We start from the raw sequence: 21,891 nt of genomic DNA on the forward strand, positions 1-21,891 counted from the left end.
AACAGATGAATTGGGTTTGGCCTTTTCTTTGGCTTTTTTGGGTTTTTTTTAGGTGCTCTTATAGTTATGGTGTTATTGGTAACAACTAGGTTCCCAAAATGGGGTACACTTTCCAATTGCCATGGCAGCGTGGCTGCACGAGCAATTAACGTTGAAGCATAAGACAGCCCAGTTGATTCTCTCACCATGTAAACAGCAGAAAGGAATTAGAAAGGGAGTTGTTCTAAAATAAACTAATAACCAAAAAATACCAAATACAGCCAAAAAAAACCCCAAAACAGATAATTTAATACGAATAAAGTTGAAATATTAGAAAAAATAAAGTCATCATAGTTTTAAAAAGTGTCATGAAGAAAAAACATAGTTATTAAAAAATACTAAAAGTTAATGAAAATTCAAGTCGTTGAGAAAGAGATTAAACAAAATGTCAAAACTGCTGACCGCAAAGTACGCTATATAACATCTTAGCATATCTACATGGGTTTACCAAATGTAAAAGTTTGAAGTGTTCCATCCATTCGTTGTTTTCCGTCTGTGGCCCTCAATGGAAAAAGTTTGGACACCACTACTTTAAAGTCAAATGACCTCACAACCTGGTATGCTAACAAAATGTTTGCCTCTAAATTGGCTAAACGTTCCACTTTGTCTCCACAAGACAAAACTGTCTGACCTGTGTTTTGCTTATTCTTTGGATTTTTGTTTTTTTCGTCATTTATGTTTGTATTTCACGAATGGCTCATTTCACGAATGGCTCATGAATAATTCAGTTTCAGTGATGTGGTATGGTGAAAAAAACAATGGTAAATACTAACAAATGAGAAGTCCACCAATGTCCCTGAACAAATAATAGTTAAGACTTGTTTGCAATACAATATGCATGCATGTGTGTGTGTGTGTCGTACTGAGGTTTGCCTTTGGCTTGACACGTCAGTTCCAGGTTCTCTCCTTCCCTCGTCAAACCTTGAGGGAACCCCACCATGATCTTAACCTCGGGTTTGTCTGGAAGAGGGGAAAAAAAGTGTGTCAACATAACGACCACATATGATCTTCATCCTGCATCTTGAATCATTTCACAGGGGTGGTCCTGATGCGGGCCGGATTGGACACCTGAAACATCTCATCAACACGTCGTTAAAGGAGTATCTCTGGGATGTGTCATCTGAAAGCAATGTAATCCGTTCTATTCAGTCTATCACGGCGCCATGAACTTGAGTGATGGTTGAAGCCTCTTCAGCACAAACTCAACATCAGCTGTGAATTAAAAGCCGTCGTGTGGGTTGACAAGTACACTTACGGTCAAAATTATTACTTTCCTTGATGAAATCAAATAAAGACAGAATTTTCAATGAAATGGGTCATAACCCAATGTGTTTATGAAGTGAGTAAAACCCACAGAGTTTTGCAAGAGACAACACTAAGGAAATGACACTTTAATACAATGTAAAGTAGTGAGTGTACAGTCATGGCCAAGAGTTTTGAGAATGACAAATATTCATTTTCACAAGGTTTACCACCTCAGTTTTTATCATGGCAATTTGCATATACTCCACAATGTTATGAAGAGTGACAAGATGAATGGCAATTACAAAGGAACCCAAAACTTTTTGAACCCAAAACTTCACTTCAGTCACTTCAGGTGACGATAACGGTGTTATTTCATGTCTAAAGAGCTCCACCAAGCGTACTAAAAAGGTTGTAAACAGGTTTTCTCTGACTGCCAAAATATTCCATTTATAAATTCACTGATGACAGTCCGGTTTGGAATCAATTAACCGTGATAAATGAGGGATTAGTGTATATATCGTCTTAGCTACGATATATAACTGCTGGGGCTTTTTTTCCAAACAGTTATTGAGTATGCAGCCCTCGGTGAAAAAAGCTTGGACACCCCTGAACTAAACCATTACCGTGACTGTGACGAGTGCAGGTAAACTGGAAAGAAAAACAAAGGTTTGCTCGTCTTCATTCAGGCATTTTGCCCACGCAAGCACAAGATTTGGCTTTTGGCCCATCGACTGTCCATCATGCAGACGGGACAGGGAGAGCCGGTCGCTGACAGGCTGTGATTTAGACAGATGGATGGCCAGACGGAATGTTTGTTGCCAACAAGGTCGAACGTCAGCCGTGTTGAACTTAAATGCTCATCTTTGCAAGCCGCCACATGTGCGCTGTGGCTGGAAAACTGGCAAATTAGCAGATTATTGGGTTTATTTGTGGACACCCAGGAGGGTGTGGAAGTCAGAATTCAGTCAAGGGTGGAACTTTTGGATTGTTTCTATTTGTGGCTTTTCTGGGAGACTGACTTTAAGGAGAACATTTGAAGTTTAAAACAATGAGAGGCGTAGAGAAAAAAACAGATTTAAAGCACATGAAACTCTGTAATAACGAGTCACATGACCCTGGCGAGAAAAACTCGGGCCTATAATATTCAAGTTTAACACCGGGTACCCAAACTTTATCCATAGTGAAAAATGAAAGAGGGCCGAGTGGTTAGCACGCAGACCTCACAGCTAGGAGGACCAGGGATCGATTCCACCCTCGGCCATCTGTGTGTGGAGCTTGCATGTTCTCCCCGTGCACGCGTGGGTTTTCTCCGGGTACTCCGGTTTCCTCCCACATTCCAAAAACATGCTAGGTTAATTGGCCACTCCAAATTGTCCATAGGTATGAATGTGAGTGTGAATGGTTGTTTGTCTATATGTGCCCTGTGATTGGCTGGCCACCAGTCCGGGGTGTACCCCGCCTTTCGCCTGGGGACAGCTGGGATAGGCTCCAGCACCCTCTGCGACCCTCGTGAGGATAAGCGATAGCAAATGAATGAATGAAAAATGAAAGGGTGCAAGGGCCATTTTAATATTTAAAGCAATAAATGAAGATAAGACCTTATATACATTGCAGCTTTTTGATATTGGTGAAAATGCCTATTATTGCGGAATAATGCTCCATTTTGAAGTACATCAACATGTCTGAAAAGGAGTAGGAAGCAGAACAAATTGACCAGAAATCACTGCTAGCACCTAATTCTCGTGTTTAACGTTCTCTCAGGGGAAAGCAAACAGATGACGTGTAATAGTAGGTAGTAGACGTGACCTTGTTGTTTCATGGAGGCCTCTACGGCGTCCTGAGGGTTATTCTGATAGCCTCCAGTAGCTACGGCTGCACTATGTGTCTCCGCTTGATGAAGAAATATGCACTGTGCAGCGAGACCCCCACGTACCGCCGCTACATGAGGAAATGAAATTGCGCATATTGCATGCAAGGGGGCCGTTATCGTTATGCTAACTGAATTATTTGCTTTATTGTACGGGCACTCGAGACGGCGCTATCCATCTCGGCACAGCCGGCTGACCTTAAGGGAGAAAACAAGCAAGCATGCTTTGATTTGCTTACACATAGAAGACGCATTACGTGGCGGATGCCACCCCCCCAACACAATGAGCTTTTCTTGCCGCACGACACACGGAGGACTGGCGATGTGCTCACGCAGGCAAGTCATTCAAATGCAAATCACTTTGTGAAGTAATCAGTGATCAGCGATTAAACACACATGTTCCCGCGTGGTGACGGCCTTGGAAATGGGTTCGTTTGACAACATTTAAAACTGCTATTTTCTTTTTTAAACTGGCTGTGTTGTCAATCCAATCCAAAGCATACAACAACGAGGATATATGACGTAACAATCGACAAAAATACTGCAGTTGTCAGTCAATTCAAACGCATCTCAAGGTTTTCCAGTAATGTTAAGGGTCCCAAAAGTACTGAAAAGTACTAAAATACAGTACAAGTCCACAGCATCTATTATTACAAAATGTGTCCCAACTATTGACATGACAGTGGAACCCTGGCTTGTCTTTAATATATTTATTATTTTATATTTATTCATTCATTTCCTACCACTTTTTCCTCACGAGGGTCGCGAGGGGTGCTGGAGCCTATCCCAGCTGTCTTCGGGCAAGAGGCGGGGTACACCCTGGACTGGTGGCCAGCCAATCACAGGGCACATATAGACAAACAACCATTCACACTCACACTCATTCATACCTATGGACAGTTGCCAATTAACCTAGCATGTTTTTGGAATGTGGAAAACCCATGCATGCACGAGGAGGACATGCAAACTCCACACAGAGATGGCCGAGGGTGGAATTGAACCCTGGTCTCCTAACTATGAGGTCTGCACGCTAACCACTCGACCGCCGTGCCGCCCATTATTTTATATATTGTATATTGTATTATATTGTATTATAATATATTATATATTTTATATCAAAAATCTACTAAAAAAATTTGTCAGTGTGAGTGAGTCAAACTGTGTTCCTAACTTGTTTTTTTTAAATCACAAAACGTCCCTGGTATCAGCCTGGTAGCTTGGGAACCGGAAGTCATTCCACCCCAGCTCTGTCATTGGCGTCATGGGTGTGCAAATTGCGACTGGTGGCTGATTTTATTGGCCATTTTATATTTTAACAAAACTGAATTAAAAAAGGGTGGCACGGCGGTCTAGTGGTTAGCGCACAAACCTCACAGCTAGGAGACCAAGGTTCAATTCCACCCTCGGCCATCTCTGTGTGGAGTTTGCATGTTCTCCCCGTGCATGCGTGGGTTTTCTCCGGGTACTCCGGTTTCCTCCCACATTCCAAAAACATGCTAGGTTAATCGGCCACTCCAAATTGTCCATAGGTATGAATGTGAGTGTGAATGGTTGTTTGTCTATATGTGCCCTGTGATTGGCTGGCCACCAGTCCAGGGTGTACCCCGCCTCTCGCCCAAAGACAGCTGGGATAGGCTCCAGCACCCCCGCGACCCTCGTGAGGAAAAAGCGGTAGAAAATGAATGAATGAATGAATTAATGAATTAAAAAAAAAACTCAATAACTGTGATTTTTGTTTCAACTCCTTGTATTTTTTCTTCTTGCAATTGTGAATTTAGTCTTGTAACGTTATAACTTTTTTCCACGAAGTACTTTTTCAAAAATTACAACTTTATTTGTAGTTTTATTTGTTTTTCACAATATTACAACTTAAACATTTTTTGTCATTAAGATTTCAACTTGATGTTGAATGAAATAATGTTATGATATTTTTCCTCATTACATTATTCTCCTTTTATTGGCCTGCAGCACATTCTTAAAATATATTTTATATTTTAACAAGAACTGAATAAAAAAAAAAATCAATAACAGCAAAAAAAAATTTGTCATAATTTGACAAGAATAAAATCAAAGTATTGAGAGAAAAAAAGTTGTAATCTAATGAGAAAAAGTTGTAATGTTAAGAGAATAATATCATGGTATTATGAGAAACAAACAAACAAAAACAATACATCACAGTTGTAATTTTTGGAAAATTAAGTAGTGGAAAAAGTAATAATATTACGCAAATAGAGTGAAAATATTATTGGAATAGTCATAATTTTGAGAAGAACATTTACAAGAAGAAATGGAATGGAAATGGACAGAAATGAAAAAAACTGTAAATTTACAAAAAAATTAAAATAGGAAAATAGAGAAAAAATTGTAAATTTGTGAGAATAACATTGCAACATTATGTGGAAAATAATGTAATAGAAATATGAAGGAAGAAAGACAGGGTTTAAAAAAATCATTATGAGGAAAACAAACAAATGCAGTTGTAATTTTTTGAAAATTAGGTTACGAAAAATGTTACGAAAAAAAGTCAACATGTGGGAATAAAGTCATAATTACGAGAAAAAAATAAAAGAAACACGAGAATGAGAACAGCTGTAATTTTCCAACAGTAAAGTCAAAGCATTAAGAGAAAAAGGTCTCCGTTTTCAAGAATAAGCTCCTAATATTGTTTTTTTCCCTTCAGACATGACCATATGATTTGAAAAGAAAAAGCCCAACTTACACTGCACCTCCAGGTATTTCTGTGCTTGGAAGTCCTTGACCGCAGGGTGGTCAACAATGCAAACCACTGGCACGCCGTCATCCTCCTTGTTGACGGTGAACGTGAGCCGGCTCGTCACTGTGTACATTCTATCGTACGTTAGCTCCACTTTGGGCTTCCCTGTAAAAGCAAGACAAGACAAAAGTGTATTTGAGTTTCAAACTCAAAGAAGAAGAAGCCACGCATCCATCCAAGGAAAGAAATAGATGTGGATGACATGCTGAAGATGACGACTGAAAGCACTGGAAGAAAGCAAGTTTGCCAATGAAGTGTCACAAGATGAAGGACAAAAAAATCTTAATATGAACAGCTGCAGCCATCAGTTGTAAGGAGTTCACCAACACCCCCCCCCTCGCTCCTCTGCTACTGTCACCTCAGTGACAGCTGCCTCTTTGGATGCCGGGAGGGCAAACCTGTGTGATGTGCCGGCTGTAAAGGGAGAGCTTCTAATGAATACGCGCCTCTGGAGGCTTCACAGACGTGCAAGCACCTGACACGGAGTCCTGAAGTTGACTGCTCGGTGTCTTTGAAAGTGTGTTGCAAAGGAGCTCCCATCTCCAATGTCATGGTTTGCAGGAGTTGATTGTAGATCATAAACACTTATTTCACTGCGAATGTTTTACTTGCTTTCAAGTGTCTTGATCCGAGCACGTATTACAAAGAATCCATGTGAAACCACGGCCAAATTCTTGCATGGTGTCCTACAGGGCAGGCTTCTAGAGCCCCTACACGATGGACTAATTATAGGGGCTACACAATTGAATTATGGTGTCGCACCAGAGAGCAGGTCAGCATTCTAGAACCCTGATAATACGGTACTTTATCACAGTTTTTCAAAAATATACTGCTGTTGAAAGGGAACTATTTTTTTGGAATTTTACCCATCATTCAAAATCCTTGAACACATATTTCTCTCCCTTTTCTGTGCATTAGAACATGAGAAAACAAGTTAATATGAGCTAGTAAAAAGGGCTGTAATTGGGACACATCTATTTAGACTATAAAGCAGTCTAAAAAAAACTTCTACCAACGTTGCATGGTTTGATACGTACACTGATGATGACATGTAATAGTTGCAGTATCTTGTTGTATTTTGATGATGATGAAAAAACTACACAAAATTCTTCCCCAGGCGCATTGATACACATACTTATGCTAGTTCTGTCAACAACAGCAGCATACATACAGCGACAACACTTAATGTCTGCTCTCCTTAGGATGGCTGTGTCTTCCAGCACAAGACGTGTGCTCCAGTCCTCAGGTAAGAAATGTTGATGGAAAACGAGCAAATTGTTGAGTCTTTGTCGCGAAATTGAGAGCTAGCTATCCTTTTCTCTTTTTCCCATTTTTTTTGTTGTTTTTTTCCAAATATTTAAACTTCCTCCTTTGATAATTTTTGTGCATTTTTCTTTTTGTAAAATTAGGATGTTATTCCCATGTTATCTTCCCATAATATTTTGACTTTATCCCATTATATACCAACTTGAACTACCCTACTGATTTTGTCAAAAATTACAACATTCTTTTTTTTGTCAGTATTACTTAAAAAATATATATTAGTATTTAGATTTTTTTATATTTAAGCTGTGTGCTACTGAAATGACATTTTTCTTCATTCTGACTGGGACTTTTTGTTTCAACTTTGTTCTTGTAAATTGTCTTCTCGCAATTATGAATTTATTATTATGCCTTTAGTCTCGTAACGTTATAACTTTTTTCCACAAAGTACTTTTCCAAAAATGTTATTAAATATTACAACTTGAACATCATTAATATTTCAACTTGATGTTGAATGAAATGATATTATGTGATATTTTTCCTCATTACATTATTCTCCCAATTATTCTCCCATTATTTTCAAATGTTTTCTTTTTTTCCTCTTCATATTTTGACTTTATTCTCCTAAAACCACTTTAGATTTTCCCTTTTTGCTGTTGTTTAGTATCAATATCAGAGGTGGAATATTCTCTCTCAGCTCGGAAGAAGACTGATGGCGTTTGGCCAGAGGCACAAATGCGACAGCAACAGTTCATGAGAAGTCACGGAGTATGACCAAAAGCTGTTTAATACCACGACAAGATGGAGGGTCAAATTAAACCTTTAAAATCCACTTTTTGAAGTTATTCTTTTCTGCCTCGTACGCTGTTGGCTGTCATCCATTAAGGAAAAGTCTCGCAGAGAAGAAAAGGTTTGCTTGAATAAAAAAAATATATCTCTGTCGCTTCACTTTGCCTAAATATTCTTTCATCCCTGAGCCGGTTTTGAGCTGACTAATTGAAACCAGCCTGTGGTTGTCTCCTCAGACGGAAGGCTAATGGCTGCTCTGGTCCCTGTCACTCAATGAAACGGCCCCCTGGTGGCTTTTTCCTTTTATTCCTGTCTTTCCTTTGTACGAGAGCAGAAAATAATGACCCGCATTGTTTGATCCCGCGCTGCTGGGGCTTCCGCTGCCGTGTCAGCTTAAGAGAGATGGTGATATCAGTGGTGAGCACATGTTAATAAATCACTAAACAAGCTGGATAAGAGGGAGAGGAAAGGCAAGGTGGGGCGATAATGAGACATATTCAGAAAGATGCTCGCATTTGTGGTGGCAAACTCTGCTGCTGCAACCTTTAGCTCAGCGGGTACCGACCTTTAGGTCCTCACAACCACCAAAAATTCATGCGCAATATAAGCAGATATCTAATTCAAGCGTGAATGTAATCATCTGAACCCCGTGCGCATCATACAAGCGGACCAAATGGGCCACGGTCCGCTTGCAAGTGGACTCTGGTGCTCGTATGTTCATTCATTCATTCATTTTCTATCGCTTTTCCTCACGAGAGTCGCGGGCGTGCTGTCTTTGGACGAGAGGCGGGGTACACCCTGGACTGGTGGCCAGCCAATCACAGGGCACATATAGACAAACAACCATTCACACTCACATTCATACCTATGGACAATTTGGAGTGGCCAATTAACCTAGCATGTTTTTGGAATGTGGGAGGAAACCGGAGTACCCGTGTGACAATGACCCACTTTAAAAATACATGGAACCTTGGTTAGGGTTATGATTATAGTTACATGCAGAAAACCTTGAAATGTATATACAGTGAAGAAAATAAGTATTTGAACACCCTGCTATTTTGCTATTTCTCCCACTTAGAAATCATGGAGGGGTCTGAAATTTTCATCGTAGGTGCATGTCCACTGTGAGAGAGATAAACTAAAAAGAAAAATCCAGAAATCACAATGCATGATTTTTTAACAATTTATTTGTGTGATACAGCTGCAAATAAGTATTTGAACACCTGTGTATCATCTAGAATTCTGACCCTGAAAGACCTGTTAGTCTGCCCATTAGAAGTCCACCTGCACTCCATGTATCATCCTGAATCAGATGCACCTGTTTGAGGTCGTTAGCTGCATAAAGACACCTGTCCACCCCATACAATCAGTAAGACTTTAACTTGTAACATGGCGAAGACCAAAGAGCTGTCCAAAGACACCAGAGACAAAATTGTACACCTCCACAAGGCTGGAAAGGGCTACGGAGCAATTACCAAGCAGCTTGGTGAAAAAAGGTCCACTGTTGGAGCTATCATTAGAAAATGGAAGAAGCTAAACATGACGGTCAATCTCAATCGGAGTGGAGCCCCATGCAAGATATCACCTCGTGGGGTCTCAATGATTCTAAGAAAGGTGAGGAATCAGCCCAGAACTACACGACAGGACTTGGTCAATGACCTGAAAAGAGCTGGGACCACCGTTTCCAAGGTTACTGTAGGTAATACACTAAGACGTCATGATGTGAAATCATGCATGGCACGAAAGGTTCCCCTGCTTAAACCAGCACATGTCAAGGCCCGTCTTAAGTTTGCATATGACCATTTGGATGATACAGAGGAGTCATGGGAGAAAGTTTTATGGTCAGATGAGACCAAAATAGAACTTTTTGGTCATAATTCCAATAAGCGTGTTTGGAGGAAGAAGAATGAAGAGTACAATCCGAAGAACACCATCCCTACTGTGAAGCATGGGGGTGGTAGCATCATGCTTTGGGGGTGTTTTTCTGCACATGGGACAGGACGAGTGCACTGCATTAAAGAGAGGATGACTGGGGCCGTGTATTGTGAGATTTTGGGGAACAACCTCCTTCCCTCTGTCAGAGCATTGAAGATGGGTCGTGGCTGGGTCTTCCAACACGACAACGACCCGAAGCACACAGCCAGGAAAACCAAGGAGTGGCTCCGTAAGAAGCATATCAAGGTTCTAGCATGGCCCAGCCAGTCTCCAGACCTGAACCCAATCGAAAATCTTTGGAGGGAGCTCAAACTCCGTGTTTCTCAGCGACAGCCCAGAAACCTGACTGATCTAGAGAAGATCTGTGTGGAGGAGTGGGCCAAGATCCCTCCTGCAGTGTGTGCAAACCTGGTGAAAAACTACAGGAAACGTTTGACCTCTGTAATAGCAAACAAAGGCTACTGTACCAAATATTAACATTCATTTTCTCAGGTGTTCAAATACTTATTTGCAGCTGTATCACACAAATAAATTGTTAAAAAAATCATGCATTGTGATTTCTGGATTTTTCTTTTTAGTTTATCTCTCTCACAGTGGACATGCACCTACGATGAAAATTTCAGACCCCTCCATGATTTCTAAGTGGGAGAAATAGCAAAATAGCAGGGTGTTCAAATACTTATTTTCTTCACTGTAAATGATGACTGAAAGTGATTCAGGTTTCACATTTCAGGTTACTTTTACCTTCATTGAAGACGTGATTGTTGACAAAGACCAGTTGTGGCAGTGAGATCAACACAGACTTTCTATTTTGCCCTGAGTTATTTCTCACCTCAAATCTCTTCTTTTCTCTGTAAAATAAACCCCAAATGAAGCCGAAGGAAGTGTCAGCGTTTTGATGAAGATAGCGAGAAACAATACTGAATTGAAGAAGTAACTCATGGCAAAACCGGAGGTGGTGTCCATGTTGATCTTGCTGCCACCGCTCACATTTTCAATGAAAGTAAAAGATTAAATGCTCATGTATGACTTTCATTCATCATTTACAGTACATGCATTTGGAATTCTGTCTGAATAGATAAACTATAATTGTAAAACTATAGAAACCTGTTTTGTGTTCATTTTCTTAGAGTCAACTGCTGATAACATTTGGACAGAGACGTAGCTGACGTCCGTTTGCAGATGTCATTTTATTTGCAAGGTAAGGAAGCTCGCAGAAATACGTTAAGAACATAGTTGGACTTAAGAGCCATATTGTCCGCTTAACCAGAAATTAAAGGCAAATGGACGCCACATTTTGGCATAGATTTTCTATGCTAACCGAAAAACACCTGAACCGGGATGGACACAGCATGTGTATTGAAAACAGTTTTACCATAACCTTCCACTGTATAAAAGTAACCTAAGCATTGTAAAACCTGTTTCTTTATCATATCCAATCAACAACCTCACAACTTAAAAAGTTTTCCAACTGTAGTCAAGAAATAGCAGCAGAATAGTTGATACTGCATTCTACTCTGAGCACTATTGAGGCAGCTGGAGGAGAGAATCACTGACAGAATGAAAGTACTGACAAGTTGCCACACTCGTCTACAAAGTGAAACCTATGCCTGTGTGCCCGGAAAGTGAAAGCCAAGTCTGTGTGAAAGTGAGAGTCAAGGTAGTGTGAGTGAGAACAATGGATCTGTTTTGTGTACTATACATTTCCAATCTTGGGCAACTTTGATTGTGCTAGGTGAGTGTGTGTGTGTGTGTGTCCTGAAGGCCCCTATGAGAAATTATCGGACTGACAATGCACTGAGGTATTGGACTGTATAATATCTAACAATATTCAACCAAGCTGAGAATGACAGAAATATCAGTGTGAACGCAAAGGCGACTCACTGAAATTTGCAAGTATAGTTTTTTGATTTGTTTGGTCTGAAAAAAAGTCGAACCACAAGTATAAACTCTGGTTACAACCGTTTGTTAAAATTTTAGCTTATTTTTTTAGATCCAATTTTTCATTTCCTTGCATTGGTTTGTGGGCTTCAGCAGAGCAATATCACTTTCCATTCAGGTCAAACAAAAGCAGAGCTACTCAACCCCATCAAGAGACAACATAGAGAGCTAGCGTCAGCCGCTAAAAGCGCGCCAGTGTCAATGAGGAGTTGTATTTGCGTGAAAAAAAAAAAAAAAAAAAAAAAAAAAAGCATGATGGCTTTGAGTTTGTTTCAGGAAGGTCTAGCATTTTTTTGTCCAGCAGCGGCAACAATAGATGAGAACAGAGCGAGTGGGAAGAGGTGTGCGTTTAAGTGCCACTGGGTGTTATTGTGTTGTGGTGAGAAATGGCAATTTGTACAAAGAGCGCAGAGTGCTGCTGCCTATTCTGTCGATGACAATCCATTTCCCCCAGACAAGAGTGAGGATGCACACAAAAGCAGAAAAAAGAGGAGGGTCGAGGAGCATTTAGCTAGTTAGTCACTTTGCGAAAGTAAATGAGTTTTGTTTGAAGAGATGGAGCATAAAAAAACAAGACTGAACACATACAGTAGCGCACAAAAACACACCTATATATTGTGTGAGCCTTTGGTGCACGCTCAAAGTATATCTTTTCCAGAATAAAAGGATAATTAAATAATAATCCATCCAATAATACAAATAAACCATATAATATAAAAAGAAAAACTCTGGAACTTTCCCATTCAGCAGTTGGATTATGTTGTCCCACAGGGCAGTGTTCCAGGCCCCCGTATACACTCCTGACCAAACTTTGAAAAACTGAAAAAAAATAAAAAAATAAAAAATATATATGCATGTATATATATATAGTATGTGTATATATATATATATATATATATATATATATATATATATAATTTTTCAGTTATTTTTTCAGTTCATATATATATATATATATATATATATATATATATATATGAAAATAAAAACATAAAAAATATATTTTAAAAACGCAAAAATGAGGAATGGAAGTAAAAATCCTGAACCATTCCCCCAAAATAAAAATAAACTTTCCAAACATGGCAATGAGTAACTGCGCCATTCTTGTTAATCAGCTGAAAATGGATTTGGACATGCTTGATTTTCCAGGAGACAAGTGGGAATGTTGCTCCAGTTGGTGAAGATGGCTTCTGAAATTGATGTACATTTTCTCAACTTCCCTTGCCACCCATCCCCAAATGTTCTTAATTAGATTTAGATCACAGGAACTTGCAGGATGGTCCAAAGAGTGAGTTTAGTCCTTTGTTCGGTGGGGATCGTGAAGTGCATTATTGTCCTGTTGAAAAGGCCGGTCATTACCACACAGATGAGGGATGCCCCCTGCAACATCTGCCGTTTGACGCCCCTGCCCAACCTGCCAAACATCTCAGGTGTGATCTCCAGTAGCATTGGAAGCCATCAAGACCATCATGGTTACATTCTCATCTGAGAATAAAACTTTCTTCCACCTTTCAATGTCCCATATTTAGTGCCCTTGGCACCGGTAACAACCTTCATTCGGGCAAATCCACCACTGACTTGATGGACAGCAAATCTGATCCTCTGTCTCATGGCCGATTACATGTTTTTGGGTCTATCACTTGACTTTTTGTCCCACAAACGTCAGGATCTTTGAAGAACTTTCAAATGACCGTCTTGCTGCAACAATGGTGCACTGTGAGAGGCTTTGCTCATGCAGCCCAACATTCTCACCACGTTCAATGAGAGAAAGGATTTTTGCCTTTGCCATAGTGCTATCAACAGGTCATGACAGTGTGAATACTGTCCAGAAAGCCAGAAAATGACATTAAATCCACTTTTTTGCCAATATTTTGTTTTTCAAATGCTGTGGTCCAAAACTTTTGATCAACTGATAAACAGCCTGTTTCAATTTGGTGCCTTTTTGGAACAATTGGTTGATCATGTTCACTCCCATTTCTTCTTTTTGCATTTTCAAGCTCTGAACCTCAAGTGCCTTAAGCGCAAGGTGTCCATCCATCCATCCATCCATCCATCTTTTACGCCACTTATCCTGACTAGGTGGTATATGAGCCGGAGTAACATGCAAATTCCATACAGGGGAGTGCAAAATGTGAATTCTTGCAATGGTCTTAACCAGTGATGGGAATAACGGCTAATTACTAATTACTAATGCCGTTACTTTTTTCAGTAACGGGTAATCTGACTAATTACTTTTACTGTCAGCATGGTAACGTCGTTTCCATTTTCGACACCCCGTTACTGCACGTTACTGAAGCTGCCTAAAAATATATCACTGACTTCATAACTTATCTGCAGCGCAGTGAGAGTGTTGCAGAGGGACAAGGAAGGGCATGAGATAATGGATCAGGTTTTAGTAAAATGGCGTCTTCAGCCAATCAGAGAACTTGAGTGGGCGGGTGTTTAGAGCACATAAGCAATTAGGATTGGCTAAGGTTTAGTATGATTGCGTCTTCAGCCAATCAGAGAACTTGGGTAGGCGGGTATTTAGATCACGTCCAAAGTGCGATACAGCATAGCGAGAGATGGCGAGTGAGGAGGACTCTAGCGAGAAGACAGTGTTTGCCAAATGGAAGTACAGACACTACTTTAACCTCGTTGATGTCAAAGGTAAAATGTACATTATGTCCCTGAAAAAAAAAACCTTTGGAGTGGAGTAACTCAGTTAGGAACTCAGTCACTTTTTTTTTAGAAGTAACTAGTAACTATAACTAATTACTTTTTTAAAGTAACGTGCCCAACACTGATCTTAAGATTTTGATGAGGAGCTAGCTGCAGATATTGTTTTAGCCTTCCTTTTACATGTTTACTTTTATGTTTTCATGCCCAGTGTGTCGCCATAAGGGAACTGTTGTGTATCGCCCCACAGGGCACAATTCCAGAGGCTCTTTATTGTTTGAATGGCGAGAAGCATTTGTCCATTTCAAATTCTGCTGTTTTTAGTCTGCAAAAATCCAATAGACAAGTGGCTCCTCTACTGGAGACTCACTTCATTTATTGCTGGAAAATCATTTGATATTTTCCATTACTGTCCCGCTTGTTCTAAAGCAGGGGTGAGCAAACTTTTTGACTCGCTGGCCGCATTGATTTAACAAAATTGACGGGAGGCCAGACTATATATTTTACACATACTGTATAATTCTAACAGTCCACTTGAAATGATTGTATCTGTAAAAGTGTCATGCAACCTGCTATATGTGCTTGTGTCCCTTTTTTCAGGAGCACTTTGTAAACAGCAGACCACATTAAATAACCAAATTGATAAAAAAGCTACCTAAACCATCAAAAGGTTGGCTCAAGCCATGATGCCAGGTTGGATGTTAAGCGTCAATGAAATACTTTGGAAAGAACGGACGGCCCCCGGGCTGTAGTTTGCCCACCCCTGTCCTACAGGGTGGCATGGTAGAGAGGTGATGATGGTTGCTGGTTCAATCCTCGGTTTCTGAATATGCCTGTGATATTGCCAAATTAATTAATTTAATTTCAGGTCAGCTTCAGCATTTCAGCGTTCCTGAATGGAATTACTACTGAAATTGTTGATGTGATGCTATTTTCTGGGACAACTGTTTGAAGTACCATAAGAAGGCAAGAATTGTATGTCGTACAGGACATCTTCTGGAGGTTTTTTTTTTTTCACAAGACAAATCACATTTGGGGATTTTTGGCCCGTTTTCCAACATTTTGACCACACAAAATACTGCCCAGCGACTCCCGAATGGATACAACTCCAAACCCATTAAGAAAGAAGCATAATGGGATTGTGTAGGACGTTAAAAAATGGGATGCTTTACAACCCGCTACGGGCTACAAATGACCTTGCAACGCTGCAATATTCAAAAGATAAGAGCAGAGAGTGTGTGTGTGTGGGGGGGGGGCAGCCAGCTCAGGGCCTTTCCAAGCCAGATTTTTTTTTATTTCTTATTAGGACCTTTGTTTCAAAGTCCTGACAAAGCTGGCTTGGATGTCTGGGCCTCCAAGGTGGGAAGTGCCTGGCACAGAGCCCGCTCGCCCACCCCCCGGAGTTCCAACTTCTCAGGCTTGGCTCGGCTTTGATGAGGCTGGGAACATTGTCACGGGGCCAATATGAGCGTTGAACACAAAGAAACAGCTAAAGGAGGAAAACATCCAGCACTCTTTTTTTGATCATCATTAGTGTGATCAAAGTACACGTCATCAGATTGTTTTCCCGTACGTGGCATTGGGTATGGTAAAACGGCTACTCCATAGATGAATACAGCAATAGTACCAAAGAGAATACAGCGCTTGAAAACCCTCTTCCATCACTGGTCTCCTTATTCCTCCACTTGGTCTTCCCGGTGAAAGATGTAAAAACCAGGGGTGTCCAAACTTTTTTAAGTTGAAAAATGAAACATGAAAAGATGCAACTGATATTTTGTAAAGTATGCTAAGAAGTTCTATATATTTCAAGAAAAAACTGCATCTCAGCTTTGTTATACTGGTGAAAAATGGATCAACTTCACTCATTGCTGTTTTTGTCCACCATTTTTGCTGTTTTTTTATTTTTATTTTTTAATTTCCAGATATCACAACTTTCTTCCTCATAAAATCTTTGTGAATTATGGTCTGGTAATATAATGATTTTATTCCGAAAATATTTTGACTTTTTGGCACTCCCATAATATAAACTTTTTCCCAAACCTGATTTTCAAAAATGACACCTTTATGTTGTTTGTTTCTCAAAATATTAACACTTAATGAACGTTTATTAAAACTTAACACTCTTACTTAATACCAATGTAGTTCAAATCTGTGCTACTAAAATCATATACCGTATTTTCTGGACTATAAGTCGCTCTGGAGTATAAGTCATACAAGGCCAAAAATGCATAATTAGGTAGGAAAAAACATACATAAGTCGCACTGGAGTATAAGTTAAATGTATAAGTTAAATTTTTGTGGGTAATTTATTTTACTACTTGACCAAAACAGACATTACGTCAAGAATAGAGAAAAGGCTGAATAGGTGTAAGATATGCTAACACAATGCTTATTCAGACGCATGAAAAAATAAACATGAACATGTTTTATTTTCATAATCGTAGTAAGAGTAGCCTCCGCTTTACGCTAGTCCCTAACAAGTTTCTTGCTTACTCCAAACATTCTCTCTGCTGCTCGATTACTGTTTTCAGCTGCTAATTTCATTTTTCATTTATAAGTCGCTCTGTAGTATAAGTCGCAGGAACACCCAACCTATGAAAAAAAGCGCAACATATAGTCCGGAAAATATGGTAATTTGTCTTCATAATACGTATAACAAGTATTGTCGTAAAATTGTTTTTTCTTGTTCAAATACAACATTTTTCTCTTAATATTTTGACTTTGCTCTCATAACATCAGAACTTTCTCCCCAACGTAATTTTCCAAAAATTACTACTTTATTCTTAGTTTTGTTTGCTACAATATTATGACTTTTCGTTATGTTGTTCCTAAAATGACACTATTTTTAAACTCAGAATATTAAAGTTTTTGACTTTATAAAATGATTAAGTTGGATTAGCAGCCATACCAGGAGATTGATGCAGAGGACTGACAGTTGTTGATAGTAGGCCTCGATGCAAAAATGTACATCCTTCTTTGAAAATCATCTCATTCATTTTAATTGTTTGTGAAATGGATCAAAATGTTTGTGAAATGCATGAAAATTAGTTTTTCTTTGGAAAACAAAGAAATTTGCAAGTGATCCCAAACTTTTGAGCGGTAGTGTATGTACTGAGCCGTGTTGATGGTGTACCGTGGAAACTGAGCTTTACAGATGCCATGTCTGTCATGTGTGTTGTGACAAAGGCTAATTTGTTTTTTTTTTGTCCAACTTGAAGAAAGTTCTTACAAAGACCTCAAAAGTGAGCTTAAAAGTGTTGGAACCACTTTGATGGCTTGAGTCCGCTGGCTTGTTTTAAATAAAAGAAATGCTTCAGAACCTAAGCCAAACACCTCCATGATGAACTGTGATCTAAAACCTGACAAAAAAAGCATTCATTTCAAACCAAAAAAAGGACAAGGAACAATGGAAGACTGTGAAAGGAATCCACCAACCTGGCAGCTCCTTATCGCCCTTCATCCATCTGATGCTTGCGGCAGGCTTACTGCTCATGGCGGTGCAGGTCATCTCCGTCTCGTTGCCCTCGCTCAGAACCTCATCACGGACGTCGATGATGGGGTTACCTGGAGGAACTACAGCGGGGAAAAACACAAAGCTATTTTAGGAACGGATCTTTGCCCTCATGTGATGAATGTGATTGGCTACACTACCTTTGAAAGATGACTTCTCATTCATGCCAATCAACATTGAGGAAATAGAATTATGAAGGATATTCAGTGGAAGTGGAAACATATAAACATGTGCCAAACTGACTTTGAAAAGAAAAGAAAAACACCTGTTTTAAAGTTTTCTTATAATACATTGCGTCTGAGCAAAGCATTCATTATTGCCTGACTCCAGTGACGTTAGCCTCCCTCTGGGCTCTGGACTCCTCTGACTACAATGGCGCCATCCATCCATCCATTTTCTGTGCAAATGCATTGGCACATGTTTTGTTATATTTAATATGTATACCTGTTTGGTCTTATGTAGCTGTGTAGTGAGGTTAGCGTTAATTTTATTGTTATTATTACCACAATCATTATATGTAATACTTTTCAGAAATTGTGTATTTAGTTTAACTTGTTTTTATTTACTATTGCTGTTGTTATATAATAATAATTATTACGAGAATAATCAATTCATTCATTCATTCATTTTCTAGCGCTTATCCTCACGAGGGTCGCAGGGGTGCTGGAGCCTATCCCAGCTGTCTTCGGGCGAGAGGCGGGGTACACCCTGGACTGGTGGCCAGCCAATCACAGGGCACATATAGACAAACAACCATTCACACTCACATTCATACCTATGGACAATTTGGAGTGGCCAATTAACCTAGCATGTTTTTGGAATGTGGGAGGAAACCGGAGTACCCGGAGAAAACCCACGCATGCACGGGGAGAACATTCAAACTCCACACAGAGATGGTGGAATTGAACCCGGGTCTCCTAAGTGTGAGGTCTGCACGCTAACCACACGACCGCCGTGCAGCCTAGAATAATCAATATTCTTATTAATTGGTAGTAAATATAAATGTGTTTTTCAAATTGACATAGCAGTTAAAAGAAAAAAAAATACAAAAGCTTTTTTAATTCTTACAAAATAAAACTCCAATGTCAAATAAATGCAGCAGATCGGTGGAAAAATAACTGCAGGGGGGTGGGGGGGGGGGGGGGGTCACGCTGCGTCATGCACTGTTCCACGTGTCCTGTGGTCTCTCTCACCCAGCACGGTGATGTCGGCATAGGCTTCCTGCGGCGGGTCAGTGTAGAGCTGACACACGTACCGCCCCTCGTCCGACAGCGACACGTTGGACAGCGACACCCGCAGTTCGTTGTCGGAGAAGTTGACCAGCTGGAAGCGGGCGTCTTTCAGAGCTGAGGATGGAAAAAAAGGGAGTTTAGTTTAACAAGCATGCATAATAAAAGCCAGGCATTTTCATTATATTCTTTCATCAGATGAGGAATATTGGCGTTTTTTTTTTTCTTTTTTGGTAATGGGATCTCTCACTCTGACTTAATAGCACAGATAAGGCTGACTGCAGTCCTCATTTGAATACGCTGGTGTCGCATGCTTCTCACTTAATGACTTTAGTGCTCGCCTCAAGCTCTCTGAAGCATAAATATATTATCAAACTTATTTTTGTGTAAATCACATTTTAAGTCTGATATCCTCAAATAACCCTCTGATTGAGACTTCCAATTACATATGCCCTGGATCTTTACTATTCTTAATACTGTGTTTGAAATATTCTTCTGTATTATGTATTAGTCATTTTTACTGTATAAGGAACATTATAAAATATAAACATTGTTGCGTGTATTCTTATAATTATACTTAGCTAAATTGAATCCATGTATGCATTTGTATAGCACTTTTGCATCCTATTGAATGATAGTGTGTCTTCAAGCTTTGGACTCGATGCTAACTTACACTGAAAATCCCAAACAATTAGCATTAGCAATTTAAAATGCCAATTTCCACCACCAACTCCAAATATGACAATAAATAGACAACTTCGATTCATACGGGGAAACACTTTGTAAGGCCCATCAAGAGACACACAGGACGTTTCAAAGAGCACTAAAGTGTTGTCAAACCCTTAAGAAGAAATACATTAACAAATGCATGACCAAATTCCTCCTTAGAATAAAAACACAACATTCATTTTTCATTAGATAATCCTTTCTCCATATGTTAATTGGTGGTCTGACGTCATTCATCTGCATTTATCTGCCGCAGTTGGTCTGCAGGCTCGAAGTTGTAGGCAGTGGAGGCATTTTAAATGTCGCATAAGACAAAAGAAATATGAATTTTGTGTGTGTTTTGAATGAAAAGTGGATCCTATAGCTCTATAGGACCCGATGGGCCGTACACGCGCGGCTTTCTGTCTTGCTCAGAAGGAACATTTGACGGCTTTAATGCCGGCAGTCTTTCATTCAAGAGCGTGTCAAAAATGCTTCAAAGGAGCGAACGGGGAATACAAATGCATCAACCCAGCAAACCAACAAGGAGTGATGGCTGATGTAACGGGGTGCAGCAACGGCAAACAAACGGTAAAGACACTTGCTAGTCCAAACATCTAACTGAGTAAAACAGCAGCAATCTGCAAGCCCACGACATGTTTGAACATGTTCTACCCATCCTTTCATCCTCAACCTTGTTTGCTCACTGACCTGAGCGCGCTCAGTGATGCACAATGACACGGCGTGGTCAAGATGAAAGCCCACCCATCTGAGAAATTCAGCCCTGATTGACAGCAACGCTCACTCTTCAGCAACAGAGGATCTGTCATAACGAGAATGGCCCTTAGTGGAGTGCAGGCCTTCAACCAGTCTGGAAAACCTGAATTTAAAAGATATGGTCCAGACAAATATCTTAGATCTGAACCTTTATCTTGAGGTGTTCCTTCACGATTTTGTGTGAACAAACAATTAAACCGACTAGCGTGGCATCAGGAGAGAGCACAGATGTACGTTACCGAATCTCAACACAGCTGAACTCGACTCAAATGTTCAGAAGCTCTACCTTGGTCGATGTTGCATCCCTACTTGTGCCGTGGGCATCGTTGGAATTGGAACAATGACGGTTCCCATTCCCTCGGTTACATTAGCGTGAGACAGATGTCATTGTTTGACTTCCCTGATTAGAAGAAGTCCGATGTAGCGCATCAAAGAGGAGGTATGAACACTATACTGGAATACTTGTACAAAGGCACTTTTTGTAATAATTTTTTTTAAATAACACTGATTTTGGGAGGAACATTTTTCACAAGTAAATGACGATATCTAAATAAAAAAAAATATTAAACTAAAATAAATTCTTTAATTAATATTAACATTATAATAAAATATAAAAATATCATTTTCTGCTCAACTTATATTTTCATATTTAATTTATAGTTATTTAATTTATACTTATTTTGTATTTTGTTAATTTTAATGCTTCAGTAGCTATTTAAAGTGGAGGCCCATACATTTTACAGCTGTCCCCCTTCCCCGTGTTCACAACTTGACCATTAAAATTCTATGGTTTCTACCCCTGGAGCAATGGGACATATCCATTAATATTTGACGGAAATATTTGGTCCTTGCCAATCAGATTTAATCCATTTGACAAAGGCATTTCTCCCAAATCTCCTAATCCTCTTATGTGTCACTTCTAAATGAGGCATTGTGGTGGAAGCATGAACAGAATAAACACACCAAAAGAAAGAAATTGAGGCTGTACTGCTCGGAAAAAGGTTGGCAGGGACATAACGCATCGCAAAAATCCTGGAGTCAAGTCAAAGATATCCAAGGACATGATGATGGTCCCCCAGCAGGTTTGGACACTGCGTTGACATGGAAGGTGAGCGCCCGGCAACAAGGCGGACATTTCCATTACGGATGTGTCACTGTA

The 21,891-nt window shown here is 39.8% G+C and overlaps 1 protein-coding gene across 4 annotated transcripts in view; it reads right to left on the minus strand.

Moving 5' to 3' along the window:
* The window catches only part of cadm1a (cell adhesion molecule 1a), a 430,900-nt gene that overhangs the window by 46,407 nt on the left and 362,602 nt on the right, over positions 1-21,891 (minus strand). For all 4 annotated transcript variants that reach the window (XM_058078784.1, XM_058078783.1, XM_058078782.1 and 1 more), the window contains 4 exons: positions 19,215-19,367; positions 17,946-18,083; positions 5,871-6,029; positions 903-999 (listed from right to left, as the gene is read on the minus strand). In XM_058078784.1, the coding sequence (XP_057934767.1) occupies positions 903-999; positions 5,871-6,029; positions 17,946-18,083; positions 19,215-19,367 (547 nt within the window). The remainder of the gene's footprint in view (positions 1-902; positions 1,000-5,870; positions 6,030-17,945; positions 18,084-19,214; positions 19,368-21,891) is intronic.

The sequence above is a fragment of the Doryrhamphus excisus genome, chromosome 7 (assembly GCF_030265055.1).
Source record: "Doryrhamphus excisus isolate RoL2022-K1 chromosome 7, RoL_Dexc_1.0, whole genome shotgun sequence".
Taxonomy (NCBI): Eukaryota; Metazoa; Chordata; class Actinopteri; order Syngnathiformes; family Syngnathidae; genus Doryrhamphus; species Doryrhamphus excisus.